The following is a 24,424-nucleotide window of genomic DNA, read 5'->3' on the forward strand; positions in this document are numbered from 1 at the left end:
GGCAGCGACTTTTTAAAAAAGTAATATTTTGCGCCCATAGTTCAATTTCTCAGCAGCTCCCCTTGCCCTGGAGAACACTTCTAGCATTTCATCTCCTCTACCTGTGGCATTGTTCAGCAGTGGGGAAAGTGACCTCTTCACACCGGATGTCCATTTGGTATGGCCCTATCCAGGTTTGTCTTTTATTTGTTCTCCTGTGTGTGTTGCCAGTAGAAGCCACAATTCTGTGGGTATTCTAGGTGGAGCAGAAAACACCTAGAAGCTCCCTAGAGGTTGAAGTGCCGATCAAACTTCAGTTTTGCGCTCTATTAATTCCAATTAGGAGTACTGGGGGTGGTTCAGATTCTGGGGCAGTGCTTTTGGCCAGCAGAGGGTGTCAAAGGGCCAGTCTACTTTCCCTTTAAAGCAAATTTGGGTCTCCAGCTGGTTTTGGACTACAACTCCAATCATCCCTAACTAGCAGGACCAATGGGGAGGGATGATGGGAACTGTAGTCCAGGAGCTGCTGGGGACCCAAGTTTGGGAAATCCTCCTTCAAAGCAACTTTTCCATTTTGCCCGCAAAGATGGGACCTGTCCATGTTTGTATTTCCTTGTATTTTGTTTTTCTCATGAACTTTCTGTGTTTATTTGTTTTATTTTTTAAGAGGGCAAATTGAAAGAGAAATTGTATGGCAAGTTGCAGAAGAATAAAAGGTTGTGTTTGAAAAAAACACACCAAAAACTGAGGGATGGCATCCTTAAATATTTTATTGGGGGTGGGGCAAAGACCACTAGGCCTTTAAGAGTTGGCGCCTATTCCCTACACCCACAGGTCTCAGGAATGGTACAACACAAAAACACAAAACACCACATTAAAAGAGCATTAGATGTCAATCAACCAAAGGCCTGCTTATAAAGGTGTGGATTTAAAGGTAAAGGTAAAGGGACCCCTGACCATTAGGTCCAGTCGTGACCGACTCTGGGGTTGCAACGCTCATCTCACTTTATGGGATGTACAGCTTCCGGGTCATGTGGCCCGCAGCGCACGGAAACGCCATATACCTTCCCGCCGGAGTGGTACCTATTTATCTACTTGAACTTTGGTGTGCTTTCGAACTGCTAGGTTGGCAGGAGCAGAGACTGAGTAATGGGAGCTCATCCCGTCGCAGGGATTCGAACCGCCGACCTTCTGATCGGCAAGTCCTAGGCTCTATGGTTTAACCCTTTGCCCGGCTCCTAAAGCTGTATAATGGTTTTGCCGACCTTTGTATGGATTCTTTGATGTGAAGTTAGTTTGCTGCTCTGATTGAAGCTCTTTCCACATTCCACACGCTGATAGAGATTCTCCCCTGTATGAATTCTTTGATGGAAAGTGATACTGGTGCTGTGACTGAAGCTCTTTCCACATTCAAAGCACTGATAGGGTTTTCCTCTATATGAATTTTTTTTAAAAAATATTTTTTATTAAACAATTTCAGCATAACAATTTATCCACCCTCATAATCAATTACATTATTTCCCCCCAACCCTCCCTCACCCACCCACCATGGACTCCCCTCATCTCCCCTCCCTGATTTCTTTGCATATATTGTTTTCTGCATGTTATAAAATTGTACATATCCTTGACTTATCTATCATGTGTTCAACTAATAAATTTATGGATGTTTATTCAAAACCTGCCAAGGACTCCAGATTATTTTGATGCCTTTTTAGATAGTTTGTAAAAAGTTTCCATTGTTCCTTGAAGTCACAGTTATCCTTTTCAAACAGTTTATATGTCAATTTGGGCAATTCCGCATAGGTCATCAATTTTTCTTGCCACTGTTCTTTCATTGGGATTTCCTCATTCTTCCATCCTTCTGCGAACAAGACTCTCGCCACTGTTTTAGCATACATAAATAAATTCTTTCTTTTCCTTGGCAGGTCTTGTCCTCCAATCCCTAACAAGAATACTTCTGGTTTTTTTTACATATGTCAATTTGAACATTTTTTTCAATTCATTATATATCATTTCCCACAATTTTTAAACTTCTCTACATTCCCACCACATGTGATTATAAGTCCCTTCTTTTTCTTTATATTTCCAACATATGTTTGACCCAGTTTTATACATTTTTGCTATCAGTACTGGTGTAATATACGAACTATACATCATTTTCATATAGTTTTCTTTCAAAAGAGAACAGTCTGTAAATTTCAAATCTACTATCCACAATTTTTCCCAGTCCTCAAATTGTATGTTATGTCCTATATCTGGTGCCCATTTGATCATGACCATTTTTTTCCTCCTCATCTTGTGTTTCCTGTTCTAGCAAAATATTATACACTTTCTTCAGCTGCTTCACTTCTTCCATAACTCCCTTTTGAAATCTAGAAAATGTATAACTAAATGCTTTCTTATTATCTTCCTCGTACATTCCATGTAATTGTTTGTAGTGTAACCAACTCTGCAAATAATCTTTTATTTCCTCATAGTCTTTTAATTTCCATTTCCCTTCTTGATTCTTCAGCTAATCTCTGTATGTATGCCACGTCCCTTTCTCTCTCTGCTGTATGAATTATTTGATGGGAAGTGAGAGAGGAACTCTTAATGAAGCTCTTTCCACATTCCACACACTGATAGGGTTTCTCCCCTGTGTGAATTCTGTGATGGGAAGTGAGAGAGGAGCTCTGACTGAAGCTCTTTCCACATTCCACACACTGATAGGGTTTCTCCCCTGTATGAATTCTCTGATGCTTAGTGAGATCGGAGCTTTTCCTGAAGCTCTTTCCACATTCCCCACACTGATAGGGTTTCTCCCCTGTATGAATTCTTTGATGGGAAGTGAGAGAGGAGCTATCAGTGAAGCTCTTTCCACATTCCACACACTGATAGGGTTTCTCCCCTGTATGAATTCTTTGATGGAAAGTAAGAGAGGAGCTCTGACTGAAGCTCTTTCCACATTCCACACACTGATAGGGTTTCTCCCCTGTATGAATTCTTTGATGGGAAGTGAGAGAGGAGCTATCAGTGAACCTCTTTCCACATTGCACGCACTGATAGGGTTTCTCCCCTGTATGAATTCTTTGATGGGAAGCGAGACTGTGGCTGTAAATGAAGCTCTTTCCACATTCCACACACTGATAGGGTTTCTCCCCTGTATGAACTCTTTGATGGGAAGTGAGTTTGGAACTATCAGTGAAGCTCTTTCCACATTCCACACACTGATAGGGTTTCTCACCTTTATGAATTCTCTGATGCTTATTGAGATCGGAGCTTTTTCTGAAGCTCTTTCCACATTCCCCACACTGATAGGGTTTCTCCCCTGTATGAATTCTTTGATGGGAAGTGAGAGAGGAGCTATCAGTGAAGCTCTTTCCACATTCCACACACTGATAGGGTTTCTCCCCTGTATGAATTCTTTGATGGAAAGTGAGAGAGGAGCTCTGATTGAAGCTCTTTCCACATTCCACACACTGATAGGGTTTCTCCCCTGTATGAATTCTCTGGTGCTTGGTGAGATCAGAGCTCATCCTGAAGCTCTTTCCGCATTCCGCACACTGATAGGGTTTCTCCCCTGTATGAATTCTTTGATGTGAAGTGAGAGAGGAGTTATGAGTGTAGCTCTTTCCACATTCCACACACTGATAGGGTTTCTCCCCTGTATGAATTCGGTGATGGGAAGTGAGGGAGGAGCTATCTGTAAAGCTCTTTCCACATTCCATGCACTGATAGGGTTTCTCCCCTTTGTGAATTCTTTGATGGGAAGTGAGATGGGCACTCTGACTGAAGCTCTTTCCACATTCCGCACACTGATAGGGTTTCTCCCCTGTATGAATTCTTTGATGGGAAGTGAGATCGGAGCTCTTCCTGAAGCTCTTTCCACATTCCACACACCGATAGGGTTTCTCCCCTGTATGAATTGTTTGATGGAAAGTGAGACTGTGGCTGTGACTGAAGCTCTTTCCACATTCCACACACTGATAGGGTTTCTCCCCTGTATGAACTCTTTGATGGGAAGTGAGTTTGGAACTATCAGTGAAGCTTTTTCCACAATCCACACACTTATACGGTTTCTCCCCTGTATGAATTCTTTGATGGGAAATGAGATGGGAGCTCTGACTGAAGCTCTTTCCACATTCCGCACACTGATAGGGTTTCTCCCCTGTATGAATTCTTTGATGGGTGGTGAGATCGGAGCTCCTCCTGAAGCTCTTTCCACATTCCACACACTGATAGGGTTTCTCCCCTGTATGAATTATTTGATCGGAAGTGAGATTGGAACTCTGACTGAAGCTCTTTCTACATTCCACACACTGATACGGTTTCTCCTGTGTATGAATTCTTTGCTGGGAAATGAGATGGGAGCTCTGACGGAACCTCTTTCCACATTCCATGCACTGATAGAGTTTCTTTCCAATGAAATTTTGTTCATGGGAATTGGAATGGGAGCTCTGACTGCAGTTTTTCCCATACTCCAAATTTTTATGTGGCTTCTCCTCCCTGGGGATTTTTTTGTGGTCACCTTTGTTCTCGATTTCCAATTCATCACCATCTGCAATGGAAACAGAAAGGGATTAGAACCTCAGGAACAAATGGAGAAGAACTGAAGGTAATTGGGTGTGTGTTCATTACCTGTGTTGTTTGTTTATTATAAGATTCTGATGAGTTGTTGAATGTTGCTTTATTTGATATACAGTAGTGGTCAAAATTGTGGAAGCCTTTTAGAAAAAAGTGTATTTCAGAGGTTTGATGGCTCAAAGCACCACTTCTTTTGGAGTAATATCATAAAATTATATATCAATGGAAAGATAATTTAATCAAGAAAGCAATCCAACAAAGTTTCTTCAATTACCTGTATTTTATCAAATATTATAGCCAATAACCAAAAAAGGAAGCACCACTTGCATAGGTTGACATTTTCAGTGTGTTATGTGATTGCTATCAAGTTAGTTGGTTTTTTGTGTTCTTTCATTTAGTGAGGTTGTAAAACATAATAAAATTATAGAAATGGCACAAAGCGTTGACTGGTCACCCAGAAAGCGATGTAAGATTGTACTATTAAGTGAACAAGGCTACAGATATGAAGAAATTAGAAGAGAGATTAGGAAAAACTTAACCAAAGTTGGCCTTTCTATATTTTTGAATAGGTATAAGGAGACTCAGTCACTACAAAATCAGACTGGTTAAGGTAGAAACAGGTCACAAAGGAAAGTGACGATTGATGAATGGAGAGACTGTCCCTACATGACAGAAGAAAATCTTCTGGGTGTATACAAGATGACATGGCGCAATGTAATGTTAAGTTAAGTGCAAGGACTGGTCTAAATGTTAGAATTATAAGGAAAAAGCCAATGTTATCTCTCAAGCAAAGGTTGAACAGATTAAACCCATGTTAACTGGACAGTGGAACAATGGGACAGGGTTATTTGGAGCGATGAGACCCAAATCTCCTTGCTTGGTAGTGATGGCATGAAACATGCAAGGAGAAGAATCAGAGAACATTTACATCCTACTTGCATTACACCGACCGTGAAACACCCGGAAACAGTAGATCCTTGACTTAAATACGGCTCTACTTTTGTACCATTCCAGTTATGACCTTATGACTTTCCTCTAGAGACAAAGGTCTTGCCAGCAGCCAGGAGCTCGCCCGGCCGGCTGCAGGGCAGCGATGGAGCCTTTGCCGCCGGGGAGAGGCCTTCAGTTTACTGGAACTCTCCCCGCCAGCTGCAGAGCAGCGCTGAGGCCTCTGCTGCTGGGGAGAGGGCCCCCATCCCACCCTCGAATCTGTGGAAGAGGTGCTGCCTGCAAGAGGCATAGCAGGGTGCACTGCAGCCCCAAACCCTGCCGAGGAACCAACCTGAGGAAGTCTAGCGAAGAACCTGGCCTGGCAAGAAAAAAGCATGACCCTGGCGAAAGTGAATCAGCTCTTTACTCACCCTTGCTCTACCACCAGCTTGTAGCCAGATAAGCCCACCCATCCACAGTGCACGTAAGGGGGGAAAAACGTTATTTTTTTTATCAACAATACTGTCTTATTTATTTTATTGTACTGTACATTGATTATTGCCTTCATTTTATGGATCTATGGTCTTGTTAGAGAGTAAAATCCATGTTAAATTGCTGTTTTGGGGCTGTTACTCATCGTCTAGAATGGATCAATTCACTTTTCCATTACTTTCTCTTGAAAAGGGTGCCTCTATTTATGTACGTTTCTAGTTATGATCGGACCTCCGGAACGGATAAAGGTTTGAAGTAAAGCTTCCACTGTAGTGTGATGATCTGGGGTTGTATGGCAGCAAAAGTGTGGGCAGAATTTGAATCATTAATGGGAATGTAAATGCCCCCAAATATATAAATGAAATATTTGAGCCCAAACTGAAGTGTTCCACAAGTGATCTTTTCCCAGATACTGAAGCATTTCTATATATATTTATACAAATCTTTCTTTCTTTCTTTCTTTCTTTCTTTCTTTCTTTCTTTCTTTCTTTCTTTCTTTCTGCTCCATGTCGTTGCTGTGTGCAAAAGCTGCTTTCAAGATAATCCTATTCCACTGCTGGAATGGCTTGGGAATAGCCCAAACATTAACCCAATCAGAAATCTATGGCGCCAACTGTGGCGTTCGTACAGAGCCCCCGGTCATCTCACGGACTATTGACCCGTACTCCACTAATCCGCTGCCACCAACCAGTTGGCCAGTTAAAGAAAAACGGAATCCAGCATAGATGGGAATTTCCAGAAGGAATTTCCTTCAATTACAAAGACAAGAGGTTCAAACTAAGTAGCCTTCAGGATCTGGAAAAATTCTCCAGAAGATATGATAAAGAGTTGGGAAAAGTGGAGAAGGTAAGACCAGGACGGGACCAGTCTGAAGAGGAGAAAAGGAGAGGGGAAGAAGAGGAAGAGTAAGAAGAGGAGAAAGAAGAAGAGGGAGAAGAGGAAGAAGAGGATAATAATAATAACAGGGACCTCCAAGTTTGATTTGGACTTGATAGTAGACTTGAACAAACCAGAAAAAGGCTCTGAAAATACTTTCATGGAATGTGAATGGACTTGAAAATAAAAATAAAAGGAACAAATTCGAACATGTCTTGATTAAACGGAATTTAGATATAACCTGTTTACAGGAAACACATGTCGCAAGGAAACATAAGAGAGTTTTAAGTAACAAAAGATTGCGGAGAGACTTTATTGCCTCAGACACACACACAAAAAGAGGGGTTGTACTGTATATAAAGGAGAAATATGACCCAAAATTATTTTATAAAGGTGAGGAGGGGAAAGTGCTGATAGTGAAAATTATGTTCCGGAGGGAAAGGTACCGTAATCATTGTGGGAATCTACGCACCTAATGACAAAAAAGCCGACTTTTATTCGAAGCTCAGTGAAACATTATCAGAGTTTTTGGATCAGAGAGTGATAGTAATGGGGATTTCAACGGTGCGGTTATTCCAGATTTGGATAGATCAACGAAAAGGTGAGACACAAATGAAGGTAAACTACCAATAACATATTTTGATATGGCAGACACTTAGAAATCCCACAACAAAACAGTTCACATTCATTTCAGATCCAAATCCAAGCTTTGGTAGAAAAAATTACAGTTAGACTTCTAAAGAATTGGTGCCAAGAATTTCCAAAATTGAGATTCTCCCAAGGACATTATCAGAACATAATTCGTTATATTTGGAGTTAAAAGGAAAAGACCCTTCATCATTCTGATGGAGGATGAATGAAAGTTTATTCAATGACCAAAAGATAGTAAATTAGGCAAAAGAGACAATTACAGAATACTTTAAGTGGAATTTAAACAAAGGAACACCCATTGAAACAATATGGGATGCACGCAAAGCTGTAATGAGAGAATTCCTGATCCAAAAGAACAGTTTTCAGAAAAGAGGAAGGGAGAAGAAGTAAGAAGAAATCCTGGCCCATCTCATGGAGAATGAGAGACTGCTGACAATAAAAGCAAAAGATGAGCTAACAAGACAAAATATTAAATTGCTGCAGACTCAGTTCTCTATGTTGGTGAGTCAGGATGTAGAGTGGAAAATAAAAACAATGAGACAAAGGAATTTTGAAACCACCAACAAAACTGGAAAATTCTTGGCGTGGCAATTAAAGGCAAGACAAAAACAAAACACAATTTGTAAGATAAGAGAGGCAGAAAACATCATTGAAGACCCCAAAGAAATTAGAAAGACCTTTCTGAAATTTTATAAAGATTTGTATAAGACAAGAGAAAGAAGATGGTAAGAAAATAGAAAAGTCATCAATTACAACAGATCCCCCCAGGAGAAAAGGAACAATTAAACCAGATAATTACAGAACAAAAAATTGAGAAGGCGATAAAGAGAATGAAGAAAAGGAAAGCTCCAGGCCCTGATGGCATTCCGGCAAAATATTATAAGACACTATGTGGACCATTATTACCTGTGTTGTGTGAGGTTATGAATAACATTTTGAAGGAAGGGAAAATTCCAAATACCTGGAAAGAGGCGTACATCACTTTAATCCCAAAGAAAGATACAGATGGTTTGAGTGTTAAAAATTATAGACCTATTTCCTTATTGAACAATGACTATAAATTATTTGTGGATGTGCTGGCCGACAGATTAAAGAAACTTTTAAAGGAAGTAATACATAAAGATCAAGCTGGACTTCCGGGTCTGAACGCGATCTGAAGATGGCTGCTTTCCTCTGATGTCTCAGAGGAAGAGCTCTGAGAAGGACGGGGTTTTACTGCTTCGACGACGCAGAAACTCCATAAAACCGCAGGCGGGGAAAGCCTACGGCCGTGGGACTCAGCGGGCACCGAAAGCGCAGCTCCAGATCGTCTCCGGGTCGTAAATAGCCCCGGGGAACGGAGGGGGGGCCGGCGTGGTGCTGTGAGGCTATCGCTACCTTCTCAGAGCGACGTCGCACTGCCAATCAGAAAAGCGTTCGACCTCTTCTTGTTACAATTTGGATTACAAAACAGAATAATCGTGAGTAAACTACAGTAAATTTGAAGGACTTTAATTTGGAAAACCTGAATTGGAAAAGAATCGGGACTTTAAATTTCTTTAAGAATGATCGGAACAGAGGCGGGAAGGTCTAAACAGGAAGTCAGCCTTCCGCTTTGTATATAGTAGAAAGTAAAGACTATGCTTTTAACATTCTAAAATAAGAGATTGAAAAAGCTATTCTGAAGCCATAGAAAGGATTGCAACCCCCCTCCCAAGAACTGGAAGGAGGGGGAGTATTTTGGGAAAGACTAAATCCCCCGGAGAAAGAGGCTGCGGTAACAAAAACATCGCTCTGACTCCCAGGTCCTGAGCTGTCGAATTTGAAGATACTAGCCTCATAAAGGGGATAGTGGACGGCGCTTGACTAATGAGAGTTAAAAGTGCTATAAAACTGTTATAAAGGTGTTAGAACCATAAAACTGTCGCCAAAAGGATTGATGATACAATTCGGTCTTGACTGTAAACCAAAGGACATTTTGTTTCTTCTGATCGTGGAATCTTAGAGTCCCCCTAGTGGGCACTGACATCATTACAAGTCTATTGGTAATTTTCCACTGTAATATCTTACTGCAATTTCTTATCGGACTGTCTGTTTGTGCCACAAGCCTAGCTGCAGCTGCAGCCTGACCGTGGGAAAGCTTGGCTTATGGCTGAGAAAGAGAGTTACCAGAGTTATCAGGAAAAGACAACAAGATCGGGCAAATCCTTTCTTCCAGGAAGAAGAGGCTCTCTAGACCCTACAGGAGGCATTGCCTTACAGCAGAAAGGGAAAGGAATGTCTAATACAGATGAACTGATAAGTTCTGGCTTTTCAAAACTACAAGGGGCCATTGATAAACTTACAGCTGAGGTGTCAGGGACGAAGAAGGAGATTGCAGAAATCAAAAATCAGGTGTTAGAAACGAACAGAGGGATTGCAGATGCATCTTCAAAAATAGATCAAAATACGCTGAGCATCCGGCAAAATACAGCTGCAATAGAGAAATTATTGGGCGACTCCGATAAAACGCGAAAGATTGCAGAAGAAGCTCGACAGGTCGCAGCTGCCACGGAGGAGAAATTACCATCGATGACCAGACAGCTGGAGGACTACAAGGTTAAGTTTTCCCTATTGGACTTGAAAGAACGAGAGGCAAATCTCAGGATTAGAGGTCTGCCTGAAATTGAGAAGGAGAGCCTGCGGGACTACCTGTCACAAGAGTTTGTGAAATTTTGGGAATTAGATCCAGAAAAGGAAGAAATAAAAATTTTGAGTGCCTTCCGACTGGGAAGAGCAAGTAAAAAGATTAAAACCAGAGATTGTCTGATCACATTAAGATCCAAGGAGGAGAGGGATAAGATCCTAGGTCTGCATTTTCACAAACCTTTGGAAATCTCTCAATCGAGAGCTGAAATTTTTAAAGACATCCCCAAACTTTTGCTCGATCTCAGAGCCAGATATAAAGACTTGGTGACCTTGCTGAGAAGAAATAATATCATCTTCAGGTGGGAATTCCCAGAAGGACTCTCCTTTAGTTTCAAAGGACGAAAGATTAAAATAAAGTCAGTGGAAGACAGAGACAGTTTTTTGGAGGCCTGCGGGGAGGACCTACAGAAAGGGACAGCAGACCTACTAGAGGAAAGAAGGAAGAAGACAGCAGAGGCAATATTGAATCTAAATCTAAATTTGGATGGAAAGACTCCACCAGGAGCAGAAGAAGACAAGTTATCAGAAGCAACGGGAGGAACAGAATAACAATAATACAACATGTCTCTGCAGCTTTTGAGTTGGAATTGTAATGGTTTGAACATTTCTCGGAGGAGGAAATCCATTTTTCACATATTAAAAAAAGAACATGTGGATTTGATTTGCTTGCAAGAAACACATGTGACCAGGCTTCACAGAAAAATTTTAATTAACAAAAAGTTGGGACAAGAATTTATCTCATCGGACAAAGTTAAAAAAAGAGGAGTTGTAATTTATGCTAAAGAAGGCCTGGCGCCAAAATTTGTCTTTAAAGATGAGCAAGGAAGATACTTGGCTATTGAAATACAGTATCATGGACAGAAATATTTGATGGTGGGCGTATACGCGCCCAATGAAGGAAAATCAGAATTTTTTAAAAGACTGCATGAGACATTGTTGGATTATATGGAGTACAATGTGATTCTAATGGGAGATATGAACGGAGTAATCTCAACGAATATGGATAAGGCACAAAGACAGGTAGTTACCAAAGATGGGAGACTACCGAAAACCTTTTTTGAAATGACTGATAACTTGGATTTGATTGACATTTGGAGAACGAAACATCCCCTGGAAAGAGAGGGAACCTTCTTTTCTGAAGCCCAAAAGACTTGGACTAGAATTGACCAAATTTGGACCACTAGAGAACTGGCCCCAAAGATAAATAAGGTGGAAATCTGCCCAAAGACTTGCTCCGACCATAACGCTATTAAGATGGTAATGAACTTACAACCAACTGGATCCTTCAGATGGAGGATGAATGACTCTCTTTTTAGAGATGCGGAATTTGTGAAGAAAGCCCAGAAAACTCTGAAAGATTATTTTGAAATAAATTTGAACACTACGGTGGAGAAAAGAATTATATGGGACGCAAGTAAGGCTGTTATGAGAGGTTTTTTGATCCAACAAAATGCACTCAAGAGAAGATTACAACAGGAAAAAAGAGAAAAGATTTTGGATAAGATCAAGGAAGGTGAAAAGAGATTGAGAACAAACCCAAAATCACAGGAAATATTAAGAGAGATAAAGTTGTATCAAGCACAATACATGCAACTAATAAACCAAGAGATTGAATGGAAAATTAAACAGATGAGACAAAGAACATTTGATTCGGCAAATAAGTGTGGAAAGTTATTGGCATGGCAAATAAAGAAGAGACAAAAAATGAACACTATTACAAGTGTGGAGGTTGAAGGAAGAATGTTGCAATATCCCAACGAGATCAGGAGTGCTTTTCAAAAATATTTTAAAAAGCTCTACTCTCAACAACCACAGAAAGAAACAGAGATAGAAGAATTTTTGAAAGTGAATGGGCTACCAAAAATATCGCAAGAAAACAAACTTAAACTGAGCAGTAGGATAACAGAACAAGAGATAGAGAGTGCCATCCAAAATATGCAACTAGGCAAAGCTCCGGGACCTGATGGGCTGACTGCAAGATATTATAAATCATTGAAAGACTGGCTAACTCAACCCCTAAAGGAAATATGTAATGAAATACTTCAGGGGAAAAAGGCTCCAGAATCGTGGAAAGAAGCTTTTGTGACTCTTATACCAAAGACAGACGTTGAAAAACATCAACTTAGGAATTACCGGCCTATATCATTGTTAAATGTGGATTACAAAATATCTGCGGATATCTTGGCGAGAAGATTGAAGAAGGTACTAACAGAGGAGATTCATAAAGATCAAGCAGGCTTTCTCCCAGGAAGACATCTATCAGAGAACGTAAGAAATATAATTGATATTTTGGAACTTTTACAGGAAAATATAAATACAAAAGCGGCGCTGATATTTGTGGATGCGGAGAAAGCCTTTGACAATATCTCTTGGAGTTTTATGAAGAAGAATCTCCAAGGCATGGGGGTAGGCCAAGAATTTGAAAATGGTATAGGGGCAATCTATTCTGAACAAAAAGCTAAATTAATAGTAAACAATGTTTTGACAGAAGAGTTCAGAATAGAAAAAGGAACACGACAAGGGTGCCCAATTTCCCCACTACTTTTTATATCGGTCCTGGAGGTGTTGCTGAATACGATCAGAAAGGACCAATTGGTCAAAGGGATACAGGTCGGAGCTAAACAATATAAATTAAGAGCTTTTGCAGATGACCTGGTTTTGACGTTGCAGGAGCCAGAATCTAGTGGAAAAAAAGTTTTAGAACTGATCCAAGAATTTGGCCAATTGGCAGGCTTTAAATTAAACAAAACAAAAACTAAGGTTTTGACAAAAAATCTGACAGAAATTGAAAATGAAAGGTTTCAGAAAGAAACAGGTTTAACAGTAGTGAAGAAAGTTAAATATTTGGGAATAAATATGACAGCAAAAAATGGGAACTTATTTAAAGACAACTATGAGAAGTGCTGGACGGAGATAAAAAAGGATCTAGATACGTGGTCTAGCTTGAAACTCTCACTACTGGGGCGCATTGCTGTAATTAAGATGAATGTATTGCCAAGAATGCTGTTTTTGTTTCAGATACTGCAGATTATTGATAAAACTGACTGTTTCAAGAAGTGGCAAAAAGATCTATCTAAATTTGTCTGGCAGGGCAAAAAGCCAAGGATAAAATTTAAAATATTAACAGACGTTAAAGAAAGAGGGGGCTTTGCCCTGCCAGACCTAAAACTCTATTATGAAGCAGCAGCTTTCTGCTGGTTGAAGGAATGGCTACTTCTTGAAAACACAGATATATTGGATTTAGAAGGGTTCAATAATGCATTTGGCTGGCATGCATATCTATGGTATGACAAAGTTAAAGTGCATAGAATGTTCAAAATTCACATTGTCAGAAAAGCACTGTTCAATGTCTGGATTAGATATAAAGATCTTTTGGAAAACAAAACTCCAAGGTGGTTGTCTTCAATGGAAGCTAAGGCAGTAAAGAGACTCAATATGGAGGCAAATTGGCCGAAGTATTGGGAGATTTTAGAACAGGATGGTGACAAACTGAAACTGCAGAGTTTTGATAAACTAAAAAGTAAAGTCCGAGATTGGCTTCATTATTATCAAATAATGGAGGTATTTAAAATGGACAGAAAAATTGGCTTCCAGGTGGAAAAATCAAAATTGGAAACAGAACTATTAGAACCTAAAACAAAAATATTGTCTAGAATGTATAATTTGCTGCTGAAATGGAACACACAGGATGAGGAAGTGAAATCGGCTATGATTAAATGGGCTCAAGACGTTGGCCATAACATAATGTTTGCTGACTGGGAAAGGTTGTGGACCACTGGAATAAAGTTTACGGCATGTAATGCCTTAAGAGAGAACATAATGAAAATGATATATAGGTGGTACATGACACCAGTCAAGCTTGCAAAAATGTATCATATGCCTGATAACAAATGCTGGAAATGTAAAGAAGCAGAAGGTACCTTTTTCCACCTTTGGTGGACGTGCCCAAGGATTAAGGTTTTCTGGGAAATGATTTATAATGAATTGAAAAAAATATTTAAATACACATTTAGAAAGACCCCAGAAGCCTTTCTCCTGGGTATGGTAAACCAACAGGTTCAAGTGAAGGATAGAACTTTTTTTATGTACGCTACAACAGCAGCAAGAATACTCATCGCGCAATATTGGAAGACGCAAGATCTACCCACGCTGGAAGAATGGCAAATGAAGCTCATCGACTATATGGAACTTGCAGAAATGACCGGCAGAATCAGAGACCAGGGAGAAGAGATGGTGAAGGAAGACTGGAGGAAATTTAAAGACTATTTACAGAAGCATTATAAAATTACGAACGTTTGAGGTTATCAGATTGAATGTAAAAGAATGTTATTATAAAAATGACAATGTTAAAGAAAGTATATTTAATAAGACATAGGGAAATGTAAGGATAAATAAGACAATAATATTAATCTGAACCAAAGATACGCCAGAGGGAAAGAGTTTACTACCAGAATATAAGACCTAGAATACAGAGTGGGAAGGCATGGGGAAGTCGCAGACCTAAGTTAATGCTGAAGAATATAATGATACAATATTTGTTTTTAACTCTTTTATTCTTACCGTTTTTATTTTTCTTTATGTTTTTGTATAATGTATGTATTGTTTTTCTTTTGCTTTTTTCCTTTTGATGTGTTTGTCGATTTGTTCTTTTTTTTGTTTATTGAATGCGGAAAATAAAATATTATATATAAAAAAAACAAAAAAAACAAAAAAAAACATAAAGATCAAGCTGGTTTCCTACCAGGGCGACAACTGAAGGACAATGTTAGGAACATAGTGGCTATAATTGAGTACTTGGGAGTCTAGAAATGATAAACAAGCGGCCTTGGTGTTCATTGAAGCAGAGAAAGCATTTGATAATGTTTCATGGCGGTTTATGAAAGAAAACCTAAAAACAATGGGAATAGGAGAAATGTTTTTGAAAGGTATTGAGGCTATATACTCAGAACAAAAAGCCAAACCTATTATAAATAATAATTTGTCTGACGACTTTGAAATCTCTAAAGGTACCAGGCAGGGTGTCCTTTGTCGCTCCTTTTGGAGGTATTAAACAAGAATTTGAGAGAAGTGTCAGAAATCAGAGGTATTAAGGTGGGATCGAAAGAGTTTAAAGTAAAAGCGTTTGCTGATGGTTTAGTTTTAACATTAGAAGACCCAAAGAACAGTGTACAAAAAGCCCTAGAGAGAATGGAGGAATTTGGAAAAGTTGCAGGATTCAAACTCAATAGAAATAAGACCAAAATGCTGGTACAAAATATGAATAAAGAAGAGACAGAGGAATTGCAATACAGGACAGGAATTATGGTGGTTAAGAAAGTGAAATACCTTGGAATTTGGTTGACAACAGGGGTGGAAATTGTATAAAGATAATTATGAAACCACATGGAGAGAGATTAAGAAGGATTCAGAAATTTGGAACAGATTGAAATTATCCTTTTTGGGCAGAATATCGGTGATTAAGATGAACGTTTTACCTAGAATGTTATTCTTATTCCAAACAATTCCAGTGATTAAAGGGACAGGACAATGTAGAGAATGGCAAAAAATAGTGTCAAGATTTGTCTGGCAGGGAAAGAAGCCGAGGATCAAAATGAAAATGTTGATAGATGAAAAAGAAAGAGGTGGATTTGCCTTACCAGGTATGAATCTCTATTATGAAGCATCCTGTTTCGTATTGTTAAAGGAATGGATAACATTGGAAAATACGGACCTATTGGATTTAGAAGGTCATGACAACAGGTACGGGTGGCACTCGTACCTGTGGTATGATAAGGTAAAAGTTCATAAAGGTTTTTTAAACCATGTGATCAGAAGGTCAATTTATGAAGTATGGGAAAGAAACAAATATTTATTGGAATGGAAAACCCCATGGTGGATATCGCCAATAGAGGTACTGACAGTTAAAAAAGTAAATATGGAAGGAAGGTGAGCCACCTTGAGGAAATTATTAGAAAAATGGAACAAGGGTTAAAACTTAAACCATAAGAGTAAAGAGAGGGCATGTTCACAGCTTGGTTGCAATACCATCAGGTGAATGATATATTGAGTGAGGATAAAAGGAAAGCCGGGTTTAAGGATAACAAAATCAAGATTTCAGTTAGAATTAGAGGAAGGCAGAGGTAGAATACTATCTAGGATATATGATTTGTTATTAGAATGGTTTCAAAAGTTGAAGAGGTGAAAGAAGCAATGATAAAATGGGATATAGATTTTAGGCATACTATTGAACTGGATGCATGGCTAAAATTATGGAACAAAAGTATGAAATTCACGGCGTGTACGGCTTTAAAAGAAAATTTAATGAAGATGATATATAGGGGGCATTTGACACCAGTAAAACTGGCAAAAATGTGTAGGATGAGGGATAAGAAATGCTGGAAATGTAAAAAGGTGGATGGAGACTTCTATCATATGTGGTGGACTTGTGATAAAGTCAAGAATTTTTGGGAGTTGATCTATAATGAACTTAAGAAAGTACTTAAATATACCTTTCCCAAAAAAACACAGAGGCTTTTTTGTTGGGTTTGATGAGGAAGGAGGCTAAGAAAACAGACTAAAGGCTATTTATGTACGCCACAGCTGCGGCAAGGAATATATTGGCCCAAAACTGGAAATTACAAGAAGTTCCCACCACTGCAGAGTGGCAGGCGAAAATGATGAACTACACAGAATTAGCCAAACTGACCGGCAGGATTCGGGATCAGGACGATCAGAGATTTCAGGAAAGTTGGAGTAAATGTACTGTGTACTTAAAGGATAATTGTAAAAATTTAAAAACACTGGCAGGATTGAAATAACTCCTACAATGTATAAGACAGATACAAGGTTAGAAATTAAGATACGCGACTGGAGAAAATAAGGGGTACCTGCTAAAGGGAAGGAGGGAAGTCGCAAGCTCGGCAGAGCTAAAAGTATATATGTGATTTAATGTACTGTAAAACGACTGTGTAAAGAAAACAATAAAAATTGATTGGTAAAAAATAAAAAATAAAGTTAATGTTCTTTTTATATGGGATCAGATTATAATTATTTATGTTTCATGTTTATATATATGTTGGAAGCCGCCCAGAATGGCTGGAGGAACCCAGCCAGATGGGCAGGGTAGAAATAAAAATTATTATTATTATTACTACAGTGGTACCTCGATTTAAGAACAGTCCTCTTCCGGAAAATTTTAAGTTTCTTCTTCTTGTTGTTGTTGTTATTATTATTATTATTATGTTTGTAAACCGAGGTACTGAGGCATCTGATCAAGATCTGTATTTTGGATTGAGCTTGAAAAAATATATTTGCAAATGCTTGTTTCATGCCAGGCAGAGGCCGGCTGGCTGAGTGCTTTGTTTATCCTCTTGAACAGGGCCCCTCATTGATCTACAGCAGTACCTCAAAGTTGCAAAAGGAGCAAGAGCTGGGAGCAAAGGTCATACAAATTACAGAATACAATCAAGCTGCAAAAACACTAATTAAGAGTTGGTAAATAGTTTACCTATGGGCCTCCCATCAGCCACATTCTCCTAAGGTAAAAGGGCAAGAGCTAATAGGAACAGCAGCTGGCTGGGAAAGGGGGGTGTACAAAGAAGTTTTTCTCTTTTTACTGAGTTTCTCAGGAAAAGGCCTTTCCTTTCCTTCTAAAAAGCTATATATGTTATGTATGAAATATATTGGCTTTAATGTAATTATGCAACGATTTAGAAAGTAAGAAATGTTAGATTCTTATGTTAGATTGTTATTTCATTGATGGTGTGTGAGAAGGTGAACTCAAGATCTCTGTTTATGACAAAATTTCTGTTACCATGAGCCATCTGTTTTAGCCATTTGCCCCTGTTGCCAGAAGGGCAGAAGGGCAAAAGAGCAAAAGGTGATCTGGTAATTAAGGTGACTTGTCGAGGCAAATGTAAGACATATGACTACTTGTCTGCCATTTATGGATAGAAGGAAATATAGCTCTTTGTCTCCCATAAAAGGTAATAGGAAATGGGTGTATCTTTTATGATTGGTTCTAGCAAACAGCCAATAGGAATTTCAACCAGGCTGATTGGATAGAGGCAGCCAAAGGAGGAGCAAGGGGGCTGGGCTAAGGAAATATAAGTGCTGGCCATCAGGGCTGGGGTGTGCAGAGCTTTTGGTAACCATATACCACTGTGCCTATCGTTTATTTGTCTGACAAATAAATTATTATTTTAATTTCTCTATTGCTGCGTTGAATATTTCATTCCAGCTAAGTGTTAACCACAAGTAGGGTGCTACAGTACCACTGTATTACTATCATCATCATCATCACTGCTACTTTTCCTGAAATTCAATGTCTAGTTCTTCTCTGGGATGAATTTTATTTGGTCCAGTCATGGCATCCCCTCCATGAAGCTGACATTTAAGATGGCCTGGGCAGTTCAGACCAGCCCAATCGTGGTAGAAAAAGGAATAATTTTAAGAAAATTGTTCAAAGAAAAAACTGTAATTTACTGTTTATTGTGGGGGTTGTTAGGTTCCCAGGTGTTATAGGGGGTGCTGTTGAGCTCTGTGAAAATATATGAGGTTGGTCCATAGAGGTATTTTTGGAATTTCCAGGCAGATATGACGATCCCACAGGGAGCCTTACCAAGAGAGGCCACGATCCCACGATTCTCCTCCATGACGTCCTTATGCAGAGCTCTCTGGTCAGGATCCAGCAACGCCCACTCCTCGTCCGTGAAACGAACAGCAACATCTTCAAAGCACACTGGACCCTAAAAGAAAAAGGGAAATGTCCTCCTCTGAGACAACAGAAATATGATCTGCTACACAACGTTCTGTTGTTTCCTTCCTGTTAATTGCGGTGTTGTTTTAATAGGATTGCTTTGCTGCACATTTTATTTATGGATGCTTATTTTAATCTGTGTTTTAATTATGGGTATTCGTCTTTGTGCAAATAGGTGGTACTCCATCTTGTGTTTTCAGGCCACTATTTGTTCTCATTTGTCCACTGCTTAGAAAACAATTTTAGCATTCAGTGATTAGTCTAGAAATAAAATAAGCCTATTTATTTTACCTTCTGTCATTCAAGTCATCCTGCCTACCCAAGCATTCCAGTTTGCCTGATGGAAGGATCCACTTTCTCCTCTCCTCCTCAGCTGTTCTGGGGAGGTTCCCTCCCAATGCCCTAGAGCCAAATTCAAGGGGTTCATGGGGGCATGGAGAGGGGAAGGAATGGGGGGGGGCTGGTTAGGTGAATCCAGGCCATTTGTCCACTGCTTAGAAACCAATTTTTGCTTTCAGTGATCAGTCTAGAAATAAAATAAGCCTCTTTTGGATGGCCATCTGTCTTGGGTGACCTAGCAGAGATTCCTGCAATGCAGGGGGTCTCCTGGCTCTGAGAGACAAGCAGGGAGGGTGGCTTCTGGCAAAAGGAGAGGGAGACACCGGTGGCTCCTCCTTCTCCTGACTCACCTCTGCCTCTCGACCTTCCTCTCCCACTTGCCTCCTTCCTCTTCTGCCTCTGATTCTGCACTGCATTCTGCCACAGAGTCCCCCAGCTCACTAAGCCCTGTTTCCCCTTCAGCTTCTGACACTCCCTCTTCCCAGGCTTCTCCCTCCTGCCCCTCTGAATGCTCTTCCTTCTTCCACCTCCACTTCTTGGGCTCTGAGCCGTCTTCCTTTCCTGGTTCCCAGGCTGCTTCCTCCCACCATTCCTCTGTGCCCAACCAGTCCATGACATTGCTCCATCCCTCGGCCTCTGTCCCCACAAGGCAGCTTCCACTGACCTGATCTGGTTCCACAGCTGCTGTTTCTCTTCTGCCCCCATGAAAAGGCGGATCAGGAGGTCTTGCCGGCATCCTTCTGCCACCTGCAAGAGAAAAAAGGTAAACAGGATGCCAGGAGTGCCTGCTTCTCTCACAGGTGAAACAGGACATCTCTAACTACAGATGGGCCTTTGAGAAGGACTTACCTGCTGAAAGTATTTGGACATTTGTGCCCATTTCATATGTTAGTTGTGCAGAAATACATCTCCCCTCCTCTGGACCCTTCTTCCCAACTGTCTCCCCCCAAAAGAAGATGAAAAGAACCCTCAGATGTGTTGGAAAACCAACAGAATGAGAGCAAACGGAGAAAAACCACCTTCCTCCTTACCCAGTGGCCTCTCTCTGGTGTCCAACGGAGGCCTCTCTGCCTCACAGGAATCCAGGTCCATTTCTGCAAAGAGATCCTTTCCCTGAGAAAGAAACAAGGATTCAAAACAGAGAATGGGGAGAAATACTAGAAAGAGAATGACAAAGACTTGAAGGGTGTGAGATCTCATTCCATGGATGCCTTCCCAGAAAAAGGATGGGCCATCAGCAGACCATTATGGGATGTTCTCCCCTTGGGAGTATCCAGAGGAAAGTCTCTCTCACCTGCTTTCTCTCCTCTGCCTGACTCAGGAGGAAACCTTCGGCCAGGGCCACCGCCTGGGAACTGGTCTCCGCTCTGCATTCCCTCACCCAGCTCTCCATCTCCGGGGGAAGGACAGCCAGGAACTGCTCCAAGATCACCAGGTCCAGCATCTCAGCTTTCGTGTGCCTTTCCGGCTTCAGCCACTGATGGTCAAGGTGGTAGAGTCGGCTGCAAACCTCTCGGGGTCCTTTGGCCTCCTGGCAGCAGAACTGCCTCACCTGCTGGCTCTGCACCTCTGAGCGGAGGGTGTCCACCTCACCATGGATCTTCTGCACAGAGTTTTCCCAGAATCCCCCACTGCTCCCAGTTTTGATGGCATGGCCTCTTCCTGTTCCAGGGCCAGCCAAGTATCGCACATCCATCTGTGCTCTCAGGAAGCCTCTGAGAGATCGGAAGGAACCCTTTGGTCTTCTGCCAAGTTCTGCCCGTCTAAATGAGAAGCTCTAAAATATCCTAAAAAGCAAATACATTGTTCTGTTACAGAATCTGTAGGACGGGGGGGGGGGGGGGGAATGGGCTGGACTTCACCGCATCTCAGACCATGAGCTATCTTTTTGAAAAGAAGGAGGAGGAGGAGAAGAAGAAGAAGAAGAAATAAGTCTCTAGCCTTCAAGCAATGCAAAATGTGGAGGCAACTGAAGGGGTTTCTGTGAGATTATTCATCCTGGTTTCTCCATCCTTCCAGTCAATTCATGAAGTCAGAACTGACTGACAAGGAAGTCATTTGTATCTTGTGGAAAATGGATGCTTGGCTCTAGTGGGGGTCCTCACCTGGGGGTCCTCAGGAGTTGCTCCCCCCCCCCACTCCCCTGCTTCTGTCTCCTTTTCTTGCACTTGGACTCTCTGCTGCTCTCAAGGCAGACTCCTGGGGTGGGGTCCCTTTTTCTTTGCTCCGATGGTCAGGAATGTATCTGGTCAACCACCTGAAGGCTAAGTGGACGGGGCCAAAGACACCTCCTTTGAAATTTAGGCGGGTAATTCAGTATTAGTATTCTGTTAGACAGCTTAACACAGAGAGAGACATAGATGCCCAGGTCCCTGGAGGCTCGGTGAGTAGCAGCGCCCATTTCCAGCAACAATCCCTTTGGGCCAGAGAGGATGTGGTCCTGGGATGCCCTGCTCTGGGTGCGAGGGGATTGCTGCACTGGCCTCCGTGGGGAGCTGCCCTGGGAGACACTGCGAAACTGGTCCCCAATGCAGCAGCCAGGCTATGGGCTGGGATCCCTCTCTTTATCCCTGGCCTTTCTATACCACCTTTTTTCGGGGGGGGGGGGCTAGTCCACCTCCTCGTCCAGCTTTGGAAAACCATTTGCACATGTTTCCTCTGTTGTGCAATGAGGCTGAGCGATGTCACACAGAGTTAAAGTCCCAGGGACTCCTTTGTTTAAAGAAGGGAGATTTCGTGGGAGTCAGGGATCCTCTGATCCGCAGGAAGGAGAGCGTGGCAGACCTGGCCCCTCCCTGGCAGGACCCTCTCCTCCCTGACTTGGGGTCCCCCCCTGCAGGAGCAGATCAGGCCCCCCAGGCCCCCTCCACTGCTGCAGCCCTGGGACCCCCCCCCGTCTCCCCACTGCACCCTCTGGGGGGAGAGAGAGGAGACTCACCCACAGCTGGCAATCTTCCCTTTTTTTTGCGGGAAATTCCCTTATTCCAGCGCCGTTTCCCGCTGCTTCCTGCTGCTATCCCGGATTGGTAGATATCCCGTAGACTGTCCCCAGGATCAGGCTGCTGATCCCTTATTTTCAAATCTGAAAGTTGACAGCTATGGACTCACCAGATCCCAGGAGGGGGAAGCGATTTGGCCCTTGCAGCAGAGACACCAAAGCAACACCCCCCCCCCTCCTTGTAGGAAAGGACTGGGGAGGGAGGGGCCTTGGCTCTGGAGGACCTGCCCCCCCTTGCTTCCTGGCCTCTCTAGGAAGGCAGCTCACTTCACTTTAACCCTTGCCAAGCCGAGTCCTCCTTCGCTCAACCCTCTCTCAGATTCCTATTATTCCTTATGCATTTAGGGGGGCAGCTGCCCCCCTGGCTACGCCAATGCCCAGACCTCCTTTTGGGGGTGAGGCTCTTGGCTGGACTCTGAGCATCTCCCTCCCTTGGCCAGAAACCAGAGGAAGAGCTTGCAGGGAAAAGGGCTTTGCAGGAGGCAAGGAAGCTCCTCCTAGAATTCAGGAGTGGAGAGATAGGAGGGGATCCCAGGGTCATCTAGTCCAACCCAAAGGCAGCCCTGTTTAGGGAAGCTTTTAATGTTTAATAGGTTATTGTATTTTAGTGTTTTATTGGAAGCCGCCCAGAGTCGCTGGGGAAACCCAGCCAGATGGGCGAGGTATAAATAATAAATTATTATTATTATTATTATTATTATTATTATTATTATTATTACAACCCCCAGCAATGAAGGAATCTCAGGTACAGCATCCATGGCAGATGGCCATCCGATCTCTGCTGAGAAACCTCCAAGGAAGGAGAGTCCGCCACCTCCCAAGAGAGACCTTTCCCCTGCCCAACTGCTCTTAGATGTCCCTCAAGGCAGCGGGTCCTGAGTTCTAGCCCTGCTGAAACAACCGCACTGGCCACCAAGGAGGAACCCAGCAAAGTTCAAAATAAATAAATCCTATTCTCATCATAAATGAGTAATACCTTCTTATGCATGCTTATGCACACAACAAAAGTATGCCATTTCCCTGTCCAGCAATGGATGGTTGTTGTTATTATGTTTAGGGAAGCTTTTAATATTTGTTGGACTATTGTATTTTAATATTTTGTTGGAAGCCGCCCAGAGTGGCTGTGGAAACCCAGCCAGATGGGCGGGGTATAAATAAATTATTATTATTATTATTATTATTATTATTATTTATTAAATTGATCAGGTGAGTTTTCTCCTTTCGAAAGAGGGAGGTGGAATCTCCACGGTTGCTAATAGCACAATGTTGAAAGACTAGGGAAATATGGGGAGCCCTGGAGCATCTGCTTGGCATGCAGAATGTCCCAGGGTCAACCCCTGACATCTCCTGCAAGGGCTGGACGAAATCCCTGCCTGAAACTCTGGGGAGCTGCTGCCAGTCAGTGTAGGCCAGGGGTCCTCAAACTATGTTCCCTGGGCAAAATCCAGCCCTCCACGGTCGTGAATCTGGCCTGCACGGCCATTTCAGTACCCGCCAAGTGCCCGAGGCTGAAAGCATTTCGCCGCCGGCTCAGTCAGTCCCTGTGGGGTAAACGCCACTGGCGTGGTGGCAGCTCTACCAATTAAAGGCCAGGGGGTTTCACCCAGGGACAGGGAAGTGTTGTCTTTTGGCTTGAAGAGCAAAGTTCAGGTTAGTGGAGGAAGGCAGACTTGGGTCGATTCGGTTTCATTACGTAGACGTTTAAAGGTGGGAGAAGGAAGTATAGTCCTATTTCTGTGAGTGGCACAGGGGTCTTTCGACTCATGTGGTTTACATGCTCTGAGAGATGGGATCTATTTTGTTATTTTAATTTTAAAAGGCTGGAGTGGAACCGGATATTGACCATCTTGTTAGCCTGGGGCAGGGGTCAGCAACCTTTTTCAGCCATGAGGTGGTCCACTGTCCCTCACACCATGTGGGGGGGCAGGCTATATTTTTTTGGGGGGGATGAACAAATTCCTATGCCACACAAATAACCCAGGGAGGCATTTTAAATAAAAGGATACATTCTACTCATGTAAAAACACACTGATTCCCGAATTGTCCGCAGGCCGGATTGAGAAGCTTGCCTACCCCTGCCCTGGGGAGCCACATTCTGGTTGAAGGAGGCCAGGATTGGGCCCCAAGGCTTGGGATGTCCCTCCTCCCCTGCAGTAGGACTTGGAACCCAGGAGAAAACTCTTGCCAGGTGC

General features: G+C 42.0%; 1 protein-coding gene across 2 annotated transcripts; it reads right to left on the reverse strand.

The window, feature by feature from the left end:
• Positions 1-1,548: 1,548 nt before the first annotated feature.
• LOC310675520 (uncharacterized protein) lies at positions 1,549-22,446 on the reverse strand. Of its 2 annotated transcripts, none has more exons than XM_083436285.1 (7): positions 22,173-22,446; positions 20,529-21,021; positions 20,266-20,347; positions 19,899-19,981; positions 18,758-18,884; positions 4,342-4,516; positions 1,549-4,257 (listed from the first exon to the last, which is right to left on the reverse strand). In XM_083436285.1, the coding sequence occupies exons 2-7, from the start codon at positions 20,928-20,930 to the stop codon at positions 2,451-2,453; spliced, it is 2,676 nt and encodes an 891-aa protein (XP_083292411.1). In that variant the 5' UTR covers positions 20,931-21,021; positions 22,173-22,446; the 3' UTR covers positions 1,549-2,450. The 2 variants fall into 2 exon arrangements, with proteins under 2 accessions (XP_083292411.1, XP_083292410.1); XM_083436284.1 differs by having other exon boundaries at positions 20,254-20,347; positions 22,343-22,437.
• Positions 22,447-24,424: the final 1,978 nt, after the last annotated feature.

This window comes from Podarcis tiliguerta (assembly GCF_965153285.1).
Source record: "Podarcis tiliguerta genome assembly, chromosome: 4".
Classification (NCBI taxonomy): Eukaryota; Metazoa; Chordata; class Lepidosauria; order Squamata; family Lacertidae; genus Podarcis; species Podarcis tiliguerta.